Source organism: Arachis ipaensis, chromosome B5, assembly GCF_059453495.1.
Source record: "Arachis ipaensis isolate K30076 ecotype BB chromosome B5, ASM5945349v1, whole genome shotgun sequence".
Classification (NCBI taxonomy): domain Eukaryota; kingdom Viridiplantae; phylum Streptophyta; class Magnoliopsida; order Fabales; family Fabaceae; genus Arachis; species Arachis ipaensis.
Genome location: NC_142440.1, coordinates 154680266 through 154696386, shown reverse-complemented (window position 1 = coordinate 154696386; position 16121 = coordinate 154680266). Strand labels below are relative to the sequence as shown.

The 16121-nt window shown below is 34.7% G+C and overlaps 2 protein-coding genes across 2 annotated transcripts; both read right to left on the bottom strand.

The window, feature by feature from the left end:
- Positions 1 to 103: 103 nt before the first annotated feature.
- Positions 104 to 4528, bottom strand: LOC107644642 (uncharacterized). Its single transcript, XM_016348542.3, has 5 exons — positions 4270 to 4528; positions 3023 to 3965; positions 2086 to 2252; positions 1510 to 1770; positions 104 to 876 (listed from the first exon to the last, which is right to left on the bottom strand). Exons 1-4 carry the CDS (start codon positions 4518 to 4520, stop codon positions 1563 to 1565), a joined length of 1569 nt encoding a protein of 522 aa, XP_016204028.2. The 5' UTR covers positions 4521 to 4528; the 3' UTR covers positions 104 to 876; positions 1510 to 1562.
- Positions 4529 to 13310: 8782 nt separating this feature from the next.
- LOC107644640 (uncharacterized) lies at positions 13311 to 15573 on the bottom strand. Its single transcript, XM_021103118.2, has one exon. The coding sequence runs from the start codon at positions 15281 to 15283 to the stop codon at positions 13487 to 13489; it is 1797 nt and encodes a 598-aa protein (XP_020958777.1). The 5' UTR covers positions 15284 to 15573; the 3' UTR covers positions 13311 to 13486.
- Positions 15574 to 16121: the final 548 nt, after the last annotated feature.

The following is a 16121-nucleotide window of genomic DNA, read 5'->3' as shown; positions in this document are numbered from 1 at the left end:
AAAAAGTTACATGTCAATCTTTTAGCATGGCATAACTTGGTACTAAGCATTAGCACCAAAAGGATGTAAAATGGCAGCAACTCATTGCACAATAAAAATTAGGGAGACTGAACTATAACTATATGTATTTCAACCAAAAAGTATATAGGTTGTTTCCTTTAAAAAGAACGCTAACGGTATTTTCACAAGTCAGAGTCAGATAAGGAAGCTCAACATAGAGCAGCAACATTACATTATTTTCATCCATTGTTCAACTGAACTGAGCTAAAGGTTGTAATAATGTAATCACAAAAAGATGAAACTACAGAAACACCCTTTTTGATATTTATGATAGATAATCAAAGATAGGATCTCCAGTGTAGAGGTGGAAGCACCTTGATTCCATGACCACCAACAGCTCCCCTGGTAGTTCCCAAGGGGCACGGCATGAGTTCATATCATCCTCCATTACGAAAAATCTATGCCAATACACTTAAAGAGGTTGCTTTTGCAAGTGCACTTTCCCCTTGTTGAATCCATTACCTAATCTTCAGTCAAATCTTCCCAACTTCTGAACTGACAGCACAGGATAAGTAATCTTAGACTAACTTTTCACATGACAACGCAGAGTTTGTTGTGAAGTCCAAAGCACACAACCCAGATACAAATATTTACAGTGAGAAAGGACCAAGATTGATACAAAAACACTGGACTATGTGAAAGGTCTATGCCACAGTTTTTCCAAGATCATCAGAACAATACAGTGGTTAATGTGCCCTTCACTGGACAAGTACAGTCTGCAAGCACCTTGAAGATCCCACTGCTGGTTACAACAGCAGACAGGAGACATTCCATTGAAGTCCCCCCACAATAGACATCAAGCTTGAGAGGTTGGAACTGAGGAAAGAAAGCATTGGTTGAATTTTTATCAGTGGTAATGAAAAATTCCTTTTCAGTTGGCATTATGCTCTGAATATTATCCTATAGTTGCAAAATTTCATGTTGTTTCCAAGATTTAGACTTCTCTGAACAATAAACAGCTTTATTATTACCAAACTAATAATGATAAAAATAAATAGCTATATTAACAGTTCTTTAAAAAATTGGTTGTGTTTTTAATTATTATTTATTTTTACATTTACAGATAAGCTATTCTTTCTGTGTAATACTCATTTAAGGAAAGTGTAAAACTATGTATAGATAGCGGTAAGCTAAAAATTTAGTTTACAAATTAAAGTGTAGTTATAGTTACTTGAGCTCAAGTATCTCTACGCGACACTTCAGCTAAGCCTAGGTTTTTATTATCTCAATGCTTATGTATTTGTTATAAACATCTTGCAAGCAGATGCCAATTACGAAGTCTCATCATTCTACATTGAACCAATTGAAATTGAAAAGTACCCTTCACCAAAAATTGGTTTCAAAAGAACAATTTGATAATGGAATGGCATAGATTTAGAGAAAGGATAATTTCATAAGTTTCTTTCCTCTTGCCCATTTTATGTGTCATTGACAAGATAACACTGTTACCTGGTTTTCTATGTGAGAATGAATGCCTCAAGACTTGTCAAGAATGCATGAAACTAGTCACCAGTTAAGGCCCTTGGTCTGTGCTCAATAGTATAAAGTGACATCCCTGTTTGTGAAACTGCTCTGACAAATGCCATATTTGCAGTTAAAGTGGGAGCATGCCAATGATCACCAGTGCCAAAGACAATTTTGTTTTTCAATGCCAGCTTCCTTGTGGTTGGGAGGCTCATCATGCGTTCTGAAGGTGTATCAGGAACAACCCTGTGGTGATCCTCCAGTTTGTTATTGCAAATATTATTTTAAGGATTATCAATTTAAAAAATAAAATAAAAAGATAATCAATAAATAAACTTTCAAGGGTGAACTTCGCAACAAATAAAAGGTTAGGAAAAAAGTCCCTTAAAAGTGCAACTGCATAAGTATGGTCAAACACGCCTAATAATTTCGTAAAACAGATGATGTATCCATGATCAGAAAACTAATACATACTAAAAACAATAATTTTCCATTGCAATTTTTTTCTTTTCCAAATATTAAACTGGGTGAGATGAAGATACTATAGCTCATTAAACTGACCTGACGCAATTTATTAGCTTCTCAGCTCTGAGTTTCTCATTGGGGCCTCCACACATCAATACCAACTCCTTAAATTCCGTATTAACACTCTGACAAATTATTCCTGTTTTCCCATATAAGATTTTACCAAATTGTACATGGATTGGACTTTCAAGTTCGGACATTACCTGGGAACAAAATTGGGCAATGATTTAGCCAATTCACTTGATGCCGATAAAAGCCAGAATAGTTTATGAAGCTATATAAAATGCACATGTTTAACACCATGAACTATTCCACTGTATAACCTTTCTTTAGAGAACTACCCATTAGAAGAAAAAAATGAATAAAAAGTTAGCCAATACAATGAATTTAATGAAATATGTAAAAGTACGGGATGATATACTTAGTTAAGCCAAAGAGGAATTAACAAAGGCCTTACAACATTTCAAGGCAGCAATATCGAAAATAACACAACTGGCGAATAAGTTAATTCAGGGGTACATCTAAACTCCCTCAAAAATAAATAGGGATAGGATCTTAAAAGTAGGACACAGTTACCTGGGATTTAGATAATGCAAACAAAATGTCAACATGAAAATAATATCAAGGAACAAGTAACGCTCCAATGCTAAAATAAGAATCAAAATATTACTGTAACTTCAAAACTAGACCATTGAAGCCTTCAGAATACAAAATTTTTGGAATTTAAATGATTCTGTTTCATAACAAAATAAAGGTTGCTCATCACATATTTCATCAAGTTCACATTCAATAAGAAAAACAATAAAGCCATTTTACAAATAAGTGGAGTCAACTGCAAGGATCAAATGAGCATAGAAACAAGCATGCAAAAAGTAAGAACATGAAAATCCCATTGCCCCAATAACTTATACACATATACTGTCAACAATAATTAGATAACAAGAAGCATGTAGCAGAAATCTCAATAACTCACTTGGCCAAGCACAAAGTCATAGTTTCCCTTGAACCGTTGTCTCAGTTCAAATTCTGGAGTGGCCAACAGTTTCTTTGTACCACCATTACTAATCCCCGATACAAAAGCTATTAGAGCTGTTGTATCAAAATTTACTAGATTACCTTCACATGAAAGGTTTTCAGGTTCAGTCGATTCAGAATTTCTTCTGTTAAAGGAGTTTTGTTTCATTCCCATAACAATTGAACAGAATGTATCCCCTAAGTTTGTATCAGCATTCTCTTTTGAAGGTTTTGATCGAATTTCAGCTTTCCGTACTGAAAGCCCTAGTTTTTTGGCATTCTCTTCTAAAAGGTGCACCTGAGTTTCAGCTTTTGCTACTGAAAGCTCAAGTTGAGAAGAGTCAGCACCTGAACCATGGCCATTATAACTTGTATTTGAAGCAACTTCTTTGTCAACAGCAGGGTCGATTTCAAGGACACATGCATCTTTATATGATCTTGCAATAACATTTATCCAGTCACCTTCCGTTTCTTCCAATGCAACAGAACTGAAAACCGAAAACTGCAAGCCAATTTCAGATGCCGCAAAATTATCCCGAAGTTTCTTGCGAACATGGTTGTCAAGCCCATTGGCAAAGAAAAGAATAACCGAAGAAGGTCTTAAAGATAAGGTCGACCGGGCAGCAGCAAGGACTTGTTCAACGCGAAATTTTAATCCTTTACTTCTATGACATCTGTTCCAAGAAATGTACTTTGGATTTCTATCAGATACTATAATCCAAACTGGCTTCCTATTGAGGGTACACACTATATCAACATGAATGTCTTTCAGAGAGGAACAACAATGCTCATTACTTCTAGCTGAAGGTACGAGTGGGATCGATTTGCAAACTCGAGAAACTCCGGTTATAAAAGGCTGCTGAAGAATATATACAACTGCCTCAAGGTGCCCAATGTTGACACTGTTGTCACATACAAACACTCAGAAAATTATGAAGCAATCAAGCATACAACAACAGTTACTTACTCTCATCAAGACCACTTATACCAAAAAAATGAAAACATGATCCAAACACTTTTTAAGTTATCAAAACCTCGATAATTCTTCACCCTATGTTCCCACATCCACACAAAGTAAACTGTTATGTACTGAAAAGAAGAAAAAACAATTTTTTTTTTCTAATTAATTGTAGTATGAACATAACGTTGAGGATCCAGGTGAATATTGACCAGTGAAAATCAAACCATGAATGAATCAAATATTACCTGAGGGGTGTGGAAGAGGAAGAGGGACGAGAGAGGAAAGAGAGCTCGGCACGTGCGGATTTGAGGAGTGTTCGCCTGCATGAATCGGTGATGTTGGTGGAGCCACGTGGCAGGTGCTGAATAGCGACGATGACGGAGCTGCACCTCTGCTTCGCCGCTTCCACCTGCGCAACCCTCTTCTGCTCCTCCATTTTGGTTTTTCGAGCTTCTTCGTCAATGGAGACAGTACAGACTACAGAACCGCACCGCATTGTAAATAAAACAGAGTCAAATATAATTTAGAGAAGAGTATTTATCCATTTTAGTCCTCAAAGAATTTTGGAGCAGACACTTTAGTCTCTAACTAAAATTAATTACTCAATTGGTCTTTAACAATTAGAGTATTTATTCATTTTGGTCCTCAAAGAATTTCGGACTAGATACTTTAGTCCTCAACTAAAATTAATTACTCGATTGGTCTCTAACAATTAACTCTGTCAGTCACTTAGGTCCTTTGCTCTATTAACTCTAACGGAGGACAAAATAGTCCCAAAAAACTCTAACAGGGGACAAAATAGTCCCTGACCTCCTTTGTTCGGAAAGGACACTGTTCTCCCCCAATTTTCATCATATCTCGCATAACACTAACAATCTAACATTGTAACTTCAAGTCACACAATACACACTCTACAACTTCAATGTTCACAAGAAGAAAAATTCTTAACTTGTTTTCAACCAATTCATACTCAGAAAACTAACGACTTTGTCTCTCAAGTACTTGTCGTCTTCGATGGATCCTATGAATGATTTGTTAAGACCCGTCGTCGTCTCCGCCATCTCCCTCCTCCTCTGCCTATCATCTCCATGACCACATTGTCCACTACTCTTATGGCTTTTTTCAGCTTCTTCTTCGAACTAATGTTCAGTAATTGCTTCGGTTTTCATATGAGCGGCAACGACGACATTGCTCGTTGTACTGATAAATTGGATGCGAGGTCAAAACTGTTTGCCAACTTAGACTTCGAGAAAGAAGGAACGAAGCACTCGGGGTCCATTCTAAATGAGAATTTGCATATGATGTCAAAAGAGAATCTTCTCATGATGTTCTAATGTCCAACAATCTATATGCTGGTGAGTAGAGAAAGGCGTGCCCTTGGGGTATTTGTGAAACTTGGTCTTGAGGATGTGGTAGACGTTGTCGGAGTTGGAGGTGATGCTGTTATCGAGGACATGGAGGTGGATGCTTCTGGTGGGTCGCGGAGGAGGTGGGTGTACCAGCCACAGAGATTTAGGAAGTGTGTGGTCCATAACATGTTGAGGTAGGTGCGACACGCGTGGTAGTTACACCATGACTTGATCTTGGAGGTGAAGAGGAGGAAGAAAAAGATGGGAAAAAAGACTATGAAGGTAAAGAAGGAGAGTATGAATATTAGGATTATGCGAGATATAATGAAAATTGGGAAAGAACAATGTCATTTTCGAATAAAGGAGTCAAGGATCATTTTGTCCCTGTTAGAGTTGTCAAGGACCATTTTGTTTTCCGTTAGAGTTGACGGAACTAAGGACCTAAGTGACTGACGTAATTAATTTTTAGAGTATTAACCCATTTTGGACCCCAAAGAATTTTGAACTAGACACTTTAGTCTTCAACTAAAATTAATTACTCGATTGGTCTCTCACAATTAACTCCGTCAGTCACTTATGTCCTTTGTTCTATTAACTCTAACGGAGGACAAAATAGTCCCTGACAACTCTAATAGAGGACAAAATAGTCTCTGACCTCCTTTGGTCAGAAAGGACATTGTTCTCTCCCAATTTCTATCATATCTCCCATAACACTAACAGTCTAATACTGTAACTTCAAGCTAGACAATGCACACTCTGCAACTTCAATGTTCATAAGAAGAAAAATCATCAAGTTGTTCTCAACCAATTCATACTCAAGAAACTAATGACTATGTCTCTCAAGTACTTGTCATCTTCGATGGATCCCTGAATCTAGATAGCAAGTTTGATTTGTTAAGACCCGTCGTCGTCGTCGCATCTCCCTCCTCTTCTGTCCTATTATCACCATCATCACATTGTCCACCACTCCAATCGCTTCCTTCAACTTCTCCGAATCAATGTTCAGTAATCGCTTCAGTTTCTATGAGCGGCAACGGCAACATTGCTCGTTGTACTGATAGTTTGGATGCGAGATCGAAACTGTCTGCCAACTTGGACTCCGGAAAAGAAGGAATGAAGCACTCGGGGTCCATTTCAAATGAGAATTTGCATATGATGTAGAAGAATAATCTTCTCATGATGTTCTAATGTCCAACAATCTATATTTTTTACCAGAGAGTGGAGAAAAGCGTGCCCTTGAGGTAGTTGTGGAACTTGGTCTTGAGGATGTGGCAGAATTAAAGGTGATGTTACCGAAAACGTGGAAGTGGATGCTTCTAGTGGGTGAAGTGCGGAAGAGGTGGGTATACCAGTCACAGAAATTTAGGAAGTGTGTGGTCCATGACATGTTGAGGTAGGTGTGATACATGTGACAGTTACACCATGGCTTGATCTTGGAGTTGAAGAGGATCGGAGGAATGAAAAGATGGAAAAGAATACTGTGAAGGTGAAGAAGTAGAGTATGAATTAGGAAAGAACAGTGTCGTTTTCAAACAAAGGGGTAAGGAATTATTTTGTCCCTTATTAGAGTTGTCATGGATCATTTTGTCCCCTGTTAGAGTTATCAGGGATCATTTTGTCTTCTATTAGAGTTGACGGAACCAAGGACCTAAGTGACTGACGGAATTAATTGTTAGGGAGCAATTGAGTAATTAATTTTAGTTGGGAACTAAAGTGTTTGGTCCAAAATTCTTTGAGGACCAAAATAGTTAAATACTCTATAATTTAATTACGAGAAAATAAAAAATAAATCCTTTGAGTTTCTAATTTGAAAATAAATAAGTTTTTAAAACCCTTTTAATTCTTCAGAAAAAATTGCCCTGCTGGTAGGGTTATTTTCTTGCTCTGCTAGGATTTGCAGAAAAATCCTAAATTTATAAGGTTTGTTCGTAGAGCGCCTAAAAATAACCATAGCAGCTTCGACTGTTAATCAGAATCACGACAAATTCGTGCATGATAATGAGGAGCATCAGATTTTTCACTTTGAGGATGAAGATATTAAGAAAAGAATAAAAAAATGCACAAAGAGCTTGGTGGGTATACTCATGGCAGACTGACAATTCAGTGCTAGAACTCTTGAAGTGGCGCTATATGCTATATGGAGACAACCAAAGGGCTTTAAGGTGGTGGATCATGGAAGAAATCTATTTCAATTTTTCTTTAAAAAGAAAATTGACCTAGTTCAAATAGAGAAAGGGGCAATCGTGGCTGTTTAAAAATTACATTTTAAACTTACAAAAGTGGTCAGTAGATTGAGATTAATGAAAAAGAATTTACTTTGGTTCTCATATGGGTGATATAAGGACTACCTAAACAACACAAAACGGCACGTTTAGGGAGAAAGGTAGGAGAGGAGATGGGAAAGGTCATAGATGCTTATGTGTTCACTATGAGGGGAAAAAAAAAACAATTCTCAAAATTCAAATACTATTGGACATAACTAAGCCTTTGAGAAAAGGTTTTACTTTTGAGAAGGGTTTTAAAAATGAGTCAAGTACCAACCTGACCCCTGTCCATTTTTAAGAATGATAACGCGATCCCTCAAAATAAAATCGATCCACTTCGGTCCCTGTCCCCTGATTCCGTCACACAACGCGGTTCTTGTGGGTATTTTTTCGTCAACTCTGAACGAAAAATGCTGACGTGTCAGGTTCAGAAATGGACAGGGGTCTAATTGTCTCTAAATTTAAATTGGTTAGGGGTTTATTTGTCCTTATAATTTTTTAAACAATATTTTTTAGATTATTTTTTTATTTATTATATTAGTATTATTTTTCTAATAAATTATTAAATATATGGTATAATAAGTACAAACTAATTAATAAATTATTCAAATTTAAAAATATCATTTATTATGAAACTAAATAAATAATTCTCAAATATAATTTTTAAATATATAAATAATTAAATAATAAACATTAAAATTTAGTTAATATATTAATAATAATAACCCTATGATATACTATTAGTATTATGATCTAGATAATTTTTCACAATAAAGTGAAAACTAATGAACACATTATTTGATATATAGTAAAATATTTTTGAGTAATAACAAATTTAATTTTTTATCTCTTTAAACTAAATTAATAATTCTATTTGATATCTTTGTACTAAAAATACACTATGAGTAAACTACTAATATATATATATTATGGAGACCATTTATAAACTCAACAAATTTAAAATATAAATAATATTATCAATCTATTAATAATACATATGGTCATAAGGTTATAGATTGATAAAGATTTATCAATATAAGAATAATATAGATTAATTAAAATTGTAAGTATATTAAAATTCAATTAAAGAGATAAAAAATAGAATTATTTCAATTAGTATTTAATTATTTCATTAAAGGTTATATATTTTAATTATTTCATTTAGTATTAGTTGCTTGCTCATAGTGTATTTTAGTACAAAGATATCAAATAGAATTATTAATTTAGTTTAAAGAGATAAAAAATTAAATTTATTATTACTCAAAAATATTTTACTATATATCAAATAATGTGTTAATTAATTTTTACTTTATTGTAAAAAAATATCTAGATCATAATACTAATAGTATATCATAGAGTTATTATTATTAATATATTAACTGAATTTTAATGTTTGTTATTTAATTATTTATATATTTAAAAATTATATTTAAGAATTATTTATTTAGTTTTATAATAAATAATATTTTTAAATTTGAATAATTTATTAATTAGTTTGTACTTATTAAACCATATATTCAATAATTTATTGAAAAAAGAATATTAATATAATAAATAAAAAAATAATCTAAAAAAATATTGTTTAAAAAATTATAAGGACAAATAAACCCCTAACCAATTTAAATTTAGAGACAATTAGACTCCTGTCCATTTCTGAACCTGACAAGTCAGCATTTTCCATTCAGAGTTGACGGAAAAATACCCACAGAGACCGCATTGTGTGACGGAATCAGGGGACAGGGACCGAAGTGGATCGATTTTATTTTGAGGGGTCGCGTTGTCATTCTTAAAAATGGACAGGGACCGGGTTAGTACTTCACTCTTTAAAAATTGCAGGCAAAAATAACAAAGTCATAGAGATTCAAATCAAGTATGAAAGAATCGGAAACTTTTGCCATTACTGTGGCTATGTAGGACATGAAATCAGAGCTTGCAGCCAATATTTGGAGGACTCGGTGAAGGAAAGTCAACAGGAGGAATAGTGAGAACCTTGGCTACGAGCTGAACAACTTGGGAGGAGAACTGAAAACCAAAAGGAACATCCGCACCCGAATTGAAAGAACATGGCTGGAGAAGGGAGAGAGAGATCAAACAAACCAATACCGGTGTGTTTAATCAAAGGTTTTGCTAATCTATCTGTCCAGGATAATAATTCACAGGTGCGGGAGGAAGAAGATAAAGTACGGAGCAGAAAGAATGATAATAGTACAGCGAGAAAAAATGGAGATACATGGGAGGATCAACATATTCTTGGAGACAAAGAGAAGGTAGAAGAAAATAGAGCTAAACAAATACAAAAAAGCTATTTAAATTATGTATTTTCTATTGGAGTAGGGAAAGAATCTGTAGGTAATAAGGGAAGTAGGAAGAAGAATATGAAATATCTAGCAAGGAGAAAATATTCTTTCAAATCAATTTCGAGGGTTAAGCGACAATCTGAAGATGTTGGTGAAGGATCACAAAATAAAAAACTATGTTCGAAAAAATTACATTTGTCTGAAAAGGGAAAGGGTGCCGCCCATAATTTGGCACCCCAAGAGACATAAAGATTGGAGTGTGGAACTGTCGCGGATAGTTCACAGCATCAAAGGAATTTTTAAATTTCATTCTCCCGAGATTTTGTTCTTATGCGAGACAAAGAACAATTCCTCGACTGTGGAGGATGTGCTGTGGAGAGTCGGATATAATTCTATGTTCTTAGTGGACCCAATTGGGTTGGTAGGTGGTCTGGAGGTAAACTACTTAAAGCTTTTAATTATACAAATATTTGCTTAATTCCTAAAATTTCAAATTCTAGGAATATGAAGCAGATTAAACCTATAAGCCTTAGTAGTGTGTTTTATAAAATTATATCCAAAATCTTGGTGCATAAGTTGCAGTTTGTTATGAATAGATTGATCAGTGATACACAAAATGCTTTTGTTAAAGGAAGACTGATTAGTAATGACGTATTAATTGCACATGAATTCATGCATTTTCTAAAAAACAAGAAATATGGGAGTCATGATTTTGCTTTGAAGATCGATATGAGTAAAGCATATGATAGGGTGAAATGATCTTTCATATGGTCTATGATGAGAAAGTTGGGATTTTGTAATAAATGAGTGGACTGGATTAAGAAGTGTGTGACGACAGTTTCTTATTCTGTTACTGTGGATGGTCAACCTCACGGTTTCTTTAAACCATGTAGAGGAGTAGTGCGGCAAGGCGACCCTCTCTCTCCCTACCTTTTTCTATTTTATGCAGAGTGACTTTCCATCTGCTCCATAGAGAAAAACAGGGACAGAAATTTTTTGGATTGAGACTTAATCACCGATGTCCCAAAATTAATCACTTATTTTTTGCAGATGACTCAATACTATTTAGTAAGGCTACAAAAGAGGATTGTCGGAGACTAATTCATATTTTATAGAGTTATGAGGAGATAAGTGATCAGAAGGTCAGCTTGGATAAATCAGCAGTGTTCTTTAGCAGAAATACACTAGTGCATACGCGAGATTCCCTAGCTAACATACTCCAAGTTCCTCATATTGACAATCAAGACAAATATTTAGGATTCCCGTCAGTCATCCAAAGGTGTAAAAAGGCAACATTTAATTACATAAAGGATAAGGTTACACAAAAACTTTAACATTGGAAAAGGGCTTTACTTTCATCAAGTGGCAGGGAGGTGTTAATAAAAGCATTGCAACTGTTGTACCACTTTACACCTTAAATTGTTTCAAGCTGCCAAAAATGCTGCTCGAAGAAATTTAGAGGGCAATTCTACAATTCTAGTAGAGACAAAAGGGAAGCAAAAGGAGGATGCAGTGGATAAATTGGAGAATTACCCGTGGGCCAAAAGAACAAGGAGAATTCAATTTCAAAGATCTAAAAGCCTTCAACCTTGCTATATTAGCTAAGCAAGGGTGGAGACTACTGACTAGACCTAATTCCCTGATTTCTAAGATTTATAAAAGTAAATACTATAGATTTTCTAGTTTTCTACGGGCTAAGACAGGAACCAACCCCTCATGGGTTAGAAGAGCATGTTGGAGGGTAAAAAAATTCTGGAAAAAAGCATCCTCTAAAGAATAGGACGAGGCAGCATGATAAGTATTACACAGGACTCATGGGTCAAAAAATTTACTGCCATAACACCTATAACTAATGCAAATACAGAATACATTCCACAATAGTTTACAGAACTAATGCTACTAAACAGATAATGAAATCAAACAAAAATAAAAGAATATTCCAATCCAGCAATAGCAGAGGCAATTATTAGCATAGAAATTGTAGAAGGAGAAGACTACATTACCTGGCTGAAGGAGAATAAAGGAAGTTATTCAGTCTCATCTGGTTATAAAATCGCATTTTAGGTTTATCATCCTCAAGTGGAATTTTTTCCTATCCAGTGCCAAAAAAAATCCATATAGTTAGGAATATGGAGTCTTAAAAGCCAACCCAAGGTAAAAAATTTCTTATAAAAGCTAATGCATAATGGATTACTAGTCAAATTAAAGCTCCACACTCGAATCCCCCAAGTTTACCCGATATGCCCGCGGTGTAACTTAGCAGATGAATCGATTTCACATTGTTTGTGGGTCTGTCCAGATTCAGCAGAAGCTTGGAGGCTATTGGGTATTTATCCCCCAACAGTTACTGATGAGTCTTGGCGATGGTGGGAAGAATCGCAAAATCAGAACAAAGGACGAGACAATTGAAGGAGATAAAGAAACTTGTAGCTAACCTAGCATGGCAGATTTGAAAATCCAAAAATGAGCAAATTTTTGAAAGTAAGCGGAAGCTGCCGGTAAAAGTTGTTCATGCTGCTCGAAAGCTCATGGAAGAGTGCATGGCCTGTTGCCTCTCCATTTTTCCTTCTTGAAGATGACCTTACCAATTTCTTTCATTACTTCAATTACATAGTTGTTTAATTGATTGGTGAAACTTTTTCATGTGGGTCATTATTATGTGTGATGTCCGATTTTGGACCAACTTTATTCAAGAAATAAAAGTAATTATCTTAGAAAAAAAATAAATAACTTTTTCGCTAATTAAAATGAAAAATTCTCTAGGACAATTAAATTTTAATATTTTTTGTTATTATTTAGTCAGTATAAATATTAAATTATTTTTAATAAATAAATTTTATTAATTTATATATATAAATTTTAAAAAATATAGGTATAAATTATATAAATTTATGTATGTAAAATTCTAAAAAATATAGATACAAATTATATATTTCGTATATATAAAACATATGTAAATAACTAAATATAAGTACAAATTATTGTTGATCAAGTACGGACTAAAAATGATAATATTTATTTAGCGTTGTTCAATTAAAAATATAAAAATATCTTTTATCTTTTAAAATATAAATATCTAAATTTCAGATAATTTATTTTTCTTTATATATTTTAAACAAAAAAAACTTAGTTATTTCATATTTTAAAAAATAAGAAATGTTTTACATTTTTATTTACTCAAAGACTAATTTATGTAGAGTTAAAAAAATCATGATCTATTTGTCTTTTTTTTTTTCCTTTAATTATTATATCTCATATTAAATCTAATATATTTTATATAATATATTTTCATTGATGTCTTCCCTTTGCTCTTGCTGTCAGAAAGAATTTGAGAGCATCATGCACTGTCTATTGAGTTGTGAGAAAAAAAAAAAAAAAAGAGATACAGTCATGAAGATGACTAGAATAATACATTGCATAATCTTCTCAAGAAGGAGATTCTTGCTCTGCTGGGTCCAATTTGAAAACAAAAAGCAGCATGAAAGTATCAGTTTCTACACAAACATCAAAACCTCAATTCAAATAAAGAACTAAGAGGTTATATTGATATATTCAAACAATTTTCTGCACAAATTCTTGAAAAGCATTCTCTCCTTTGTGCATAGAGAGGCAACCTACAAGCAATTCCATGGTTCTAGCATCTGCTGCATAACCTTTGTCTTTCATAATCTGAAAATATTTTATTGACTTCAGAACAGCATTTCGTCGTAGTAATCCTTGGATGAAGACGTTATATGTGCAGCTATCTGGCAAGCACCCATGCTCTTCCATATTCATCAGCATCTCTTCAGCATCAATCACAAGTCCTTCCCTACATCGACCTTGGATCATTATTGTATAAGTATATAGATCAGGTTTCAAGCCTTTTGCTGGCAGACAAGAGAAGAGTTCTAGTGCATCATTTAGTTTTCCGGCATGGCACATCCCACGGAGCACCACATTGTAAGTTTCAATATTAAGATCCAACTTACTCTTCTCCATTTCTCTAAATAATGATATTGCATCAGAAGACAAATGACATTTGAATAGGCCATCCAATATAATGGCACAGCTGCATAGATCAGGATATTGATCAAATTTGTGCATTGTAAAAAACAATTCTTTAGCAGCTAACGGTTTACCCACTTCGCAAAATCCGTGGATAAGAGTATTCCAAGTCACAACATTCAGATTTAAACCTTTATTGATCATTTCATCCAAGAGATAAATAGCCTTATTAATCCTTTTGATCTTGCACCATCCATGGATTAATGAAGTATAAGTGTTGACGTCTGGTAGGCATCCCTTGTGTACCATCAAATCAAATACTTTCATGGACTCCTCCATTTGATTTTGGCCACAATAACCAGCAATCATTGAGTTATAGGTGACAACGTTAGGCTCCTCTCCCATTCGAACCATTTGACCAAGTGTGGCTCTAGCACTTGAAATCTTTCCCTCTTTACAAAGAGCATCCACTAAAATATTAAAAGTATGTGTATCCGGCATAATTCCCTTTTGTTTTCTCTCGCTGAGTAAAGACGCAGCCTCTTGCCATCTGCTGAAAGTACAGAGTCCTTGAATCAAGCAATTGTAAGTGATAGTATCGGTTTGAAGACCTTTTGTTGTCATTTCGGAGAATAGACTCAAAGCCTCGGATACCAGCCCATCCTTGCAAAGACTATCCACAATTGCGTTATAACCCGTAACATCAACACTTGGTTTGCAGTTTCTTGTTTCCGTCTTCCTCAGAAGGGCAATGGCAGCAGGGGTGTTGCCCATCTTGCACAATCCATTTATAATTGCTCCAAATGTGTGGGCGTCGGGTTGATACCCCATGTTATCCATGTGGTCAGCTAACCATATAGCAAGATCCACCTTGCCTTCAATACAAAGACCATTAACAATGGTGCTAAATGTGACCACATTGGGCTCCAAGCCGATTTTGAACATCGTCCCCACCACAGAGAAGGCAAAGGGAGTGTGATTCAAACGGCACAGACAATTGACAACAATGTTGAGTGTATGGGTATCAGATTTGAGTCCTAAGGAGAACAAGTGTTTGATTAACGAAATGGCAGCTGTGTAATGCTTCATCTTAACAATAGAGCTAAACAATAAGGTAAAGTCCTTCACAGATGGCAAAGGGTTTACGGAAACCATCTTGTGAAAGAGATGCAAAGCAGAATCAAGGTTTTGGAGATTCCTAATAGAATCTACGAGATGGGGTCTGTCCTTGATGGCATCAATATCAGTGGTACAAGAGAGAGTAATGGGGAAAAGGAAGGGTTTGGGACGAGAAAGAGTACCAAATTGAGATTGGTGCGGAAAGAAGCGCAGAGAAGCTCTTGTTGATGAACGCAACATCATTGATGAGTGAAGAACACCCGAGAGTCCCGCAAAAGGTCACATAGGAATATTCTAGGTGAGCACTAAAGCATGTAATAAATCTTCTCCCTTCTTTGTTGACTGAACCATCCGAATTCAATTTTCATGAAGGGATGAACCAAAGGTCCCAACTTTTTTCTTTACTCGAGCAAATTCAGATTGGGCTAAATGGAAAGTGAAGAGTACTCATAAATCATAATATTAGCAGAGAGATTAGGAGGTCACAATCACCATCAACCAATGAAAGAAATATTTATGGACAAGTCTAAGCCAAATTTAGTGTCAATGCTCCTTCACCTTTGTGTCGCAATCCAACCACGGTATTAGTAAATCGGATTCTATCTGCATATCACCCTATTTATTTGAATTCAAATGAAAAGTTGCATATATAGATTTGATCATCCTATCATATATGCGCACTAATATAATCGAATGGTATATTTTATGTAAATATTCACATATTTACAAAAATAAATAAATAAATATTATTTAAATTTTAGAATAAAACTTTTTTTGATTCCTAACTATTTATGAAAAGAACCTGGTGTCCTTAACCATTAGAAAATAACAACGCGATTCTTATTCTTGTGATCGACATGTTCTTTCGGCTCTCCCTAACCATTAGACTCTTTCGATTACTTTTTATCCGAAAAACCGATAAAAGAGTCCTTCCAGTCACACAGAGAAAATGGATAAGGACCGCGTTATTATTTTCTAATGGTCAGGAGGCGTCAAATCTTTTTCAATAAATGGTTAGGGACCAGAGAGGGGTTTTACTCTAAATTTTATTTCAACTAATAATTATCATATATGTTGTATT

What these genes read in the sequence shown, in the direction of transcription:
- LOC107644642 (XM_016348542.3), bottom strand. Translation starts at nt 4,520, where the DNA reads ATGCGGTGCGGTTCTGTAGTCTGTACTGTCTCCATTGACGAAGAAGCT. An exon ending in ATGACTTTGTGCTTGGCCAA is followed by an intron (nt 2,253 to 3,022) that starts GTGAGTTATTGA and finishes TTTTGTTCCCAG; the next exon opens with GTAATGTCCGAACTTGAAAG. An exon ending in AAGCTAATAAATTGCGTCAG is followed by an intron (nt 1,771 to 2,085) that starts GTCAGTTTAATG and finishes GGATCACCACAG; the next exon opens with GGTTGTTCCTGATACACCTT.
- LOC107644640 (XM_021103118.2), bottom strand. Translation starts at nt 15,283, where the DNA reads ATGATGTTGCGTTCATCAACAAGAGCTTCTCTGCGCTTCTTTCCGCAC.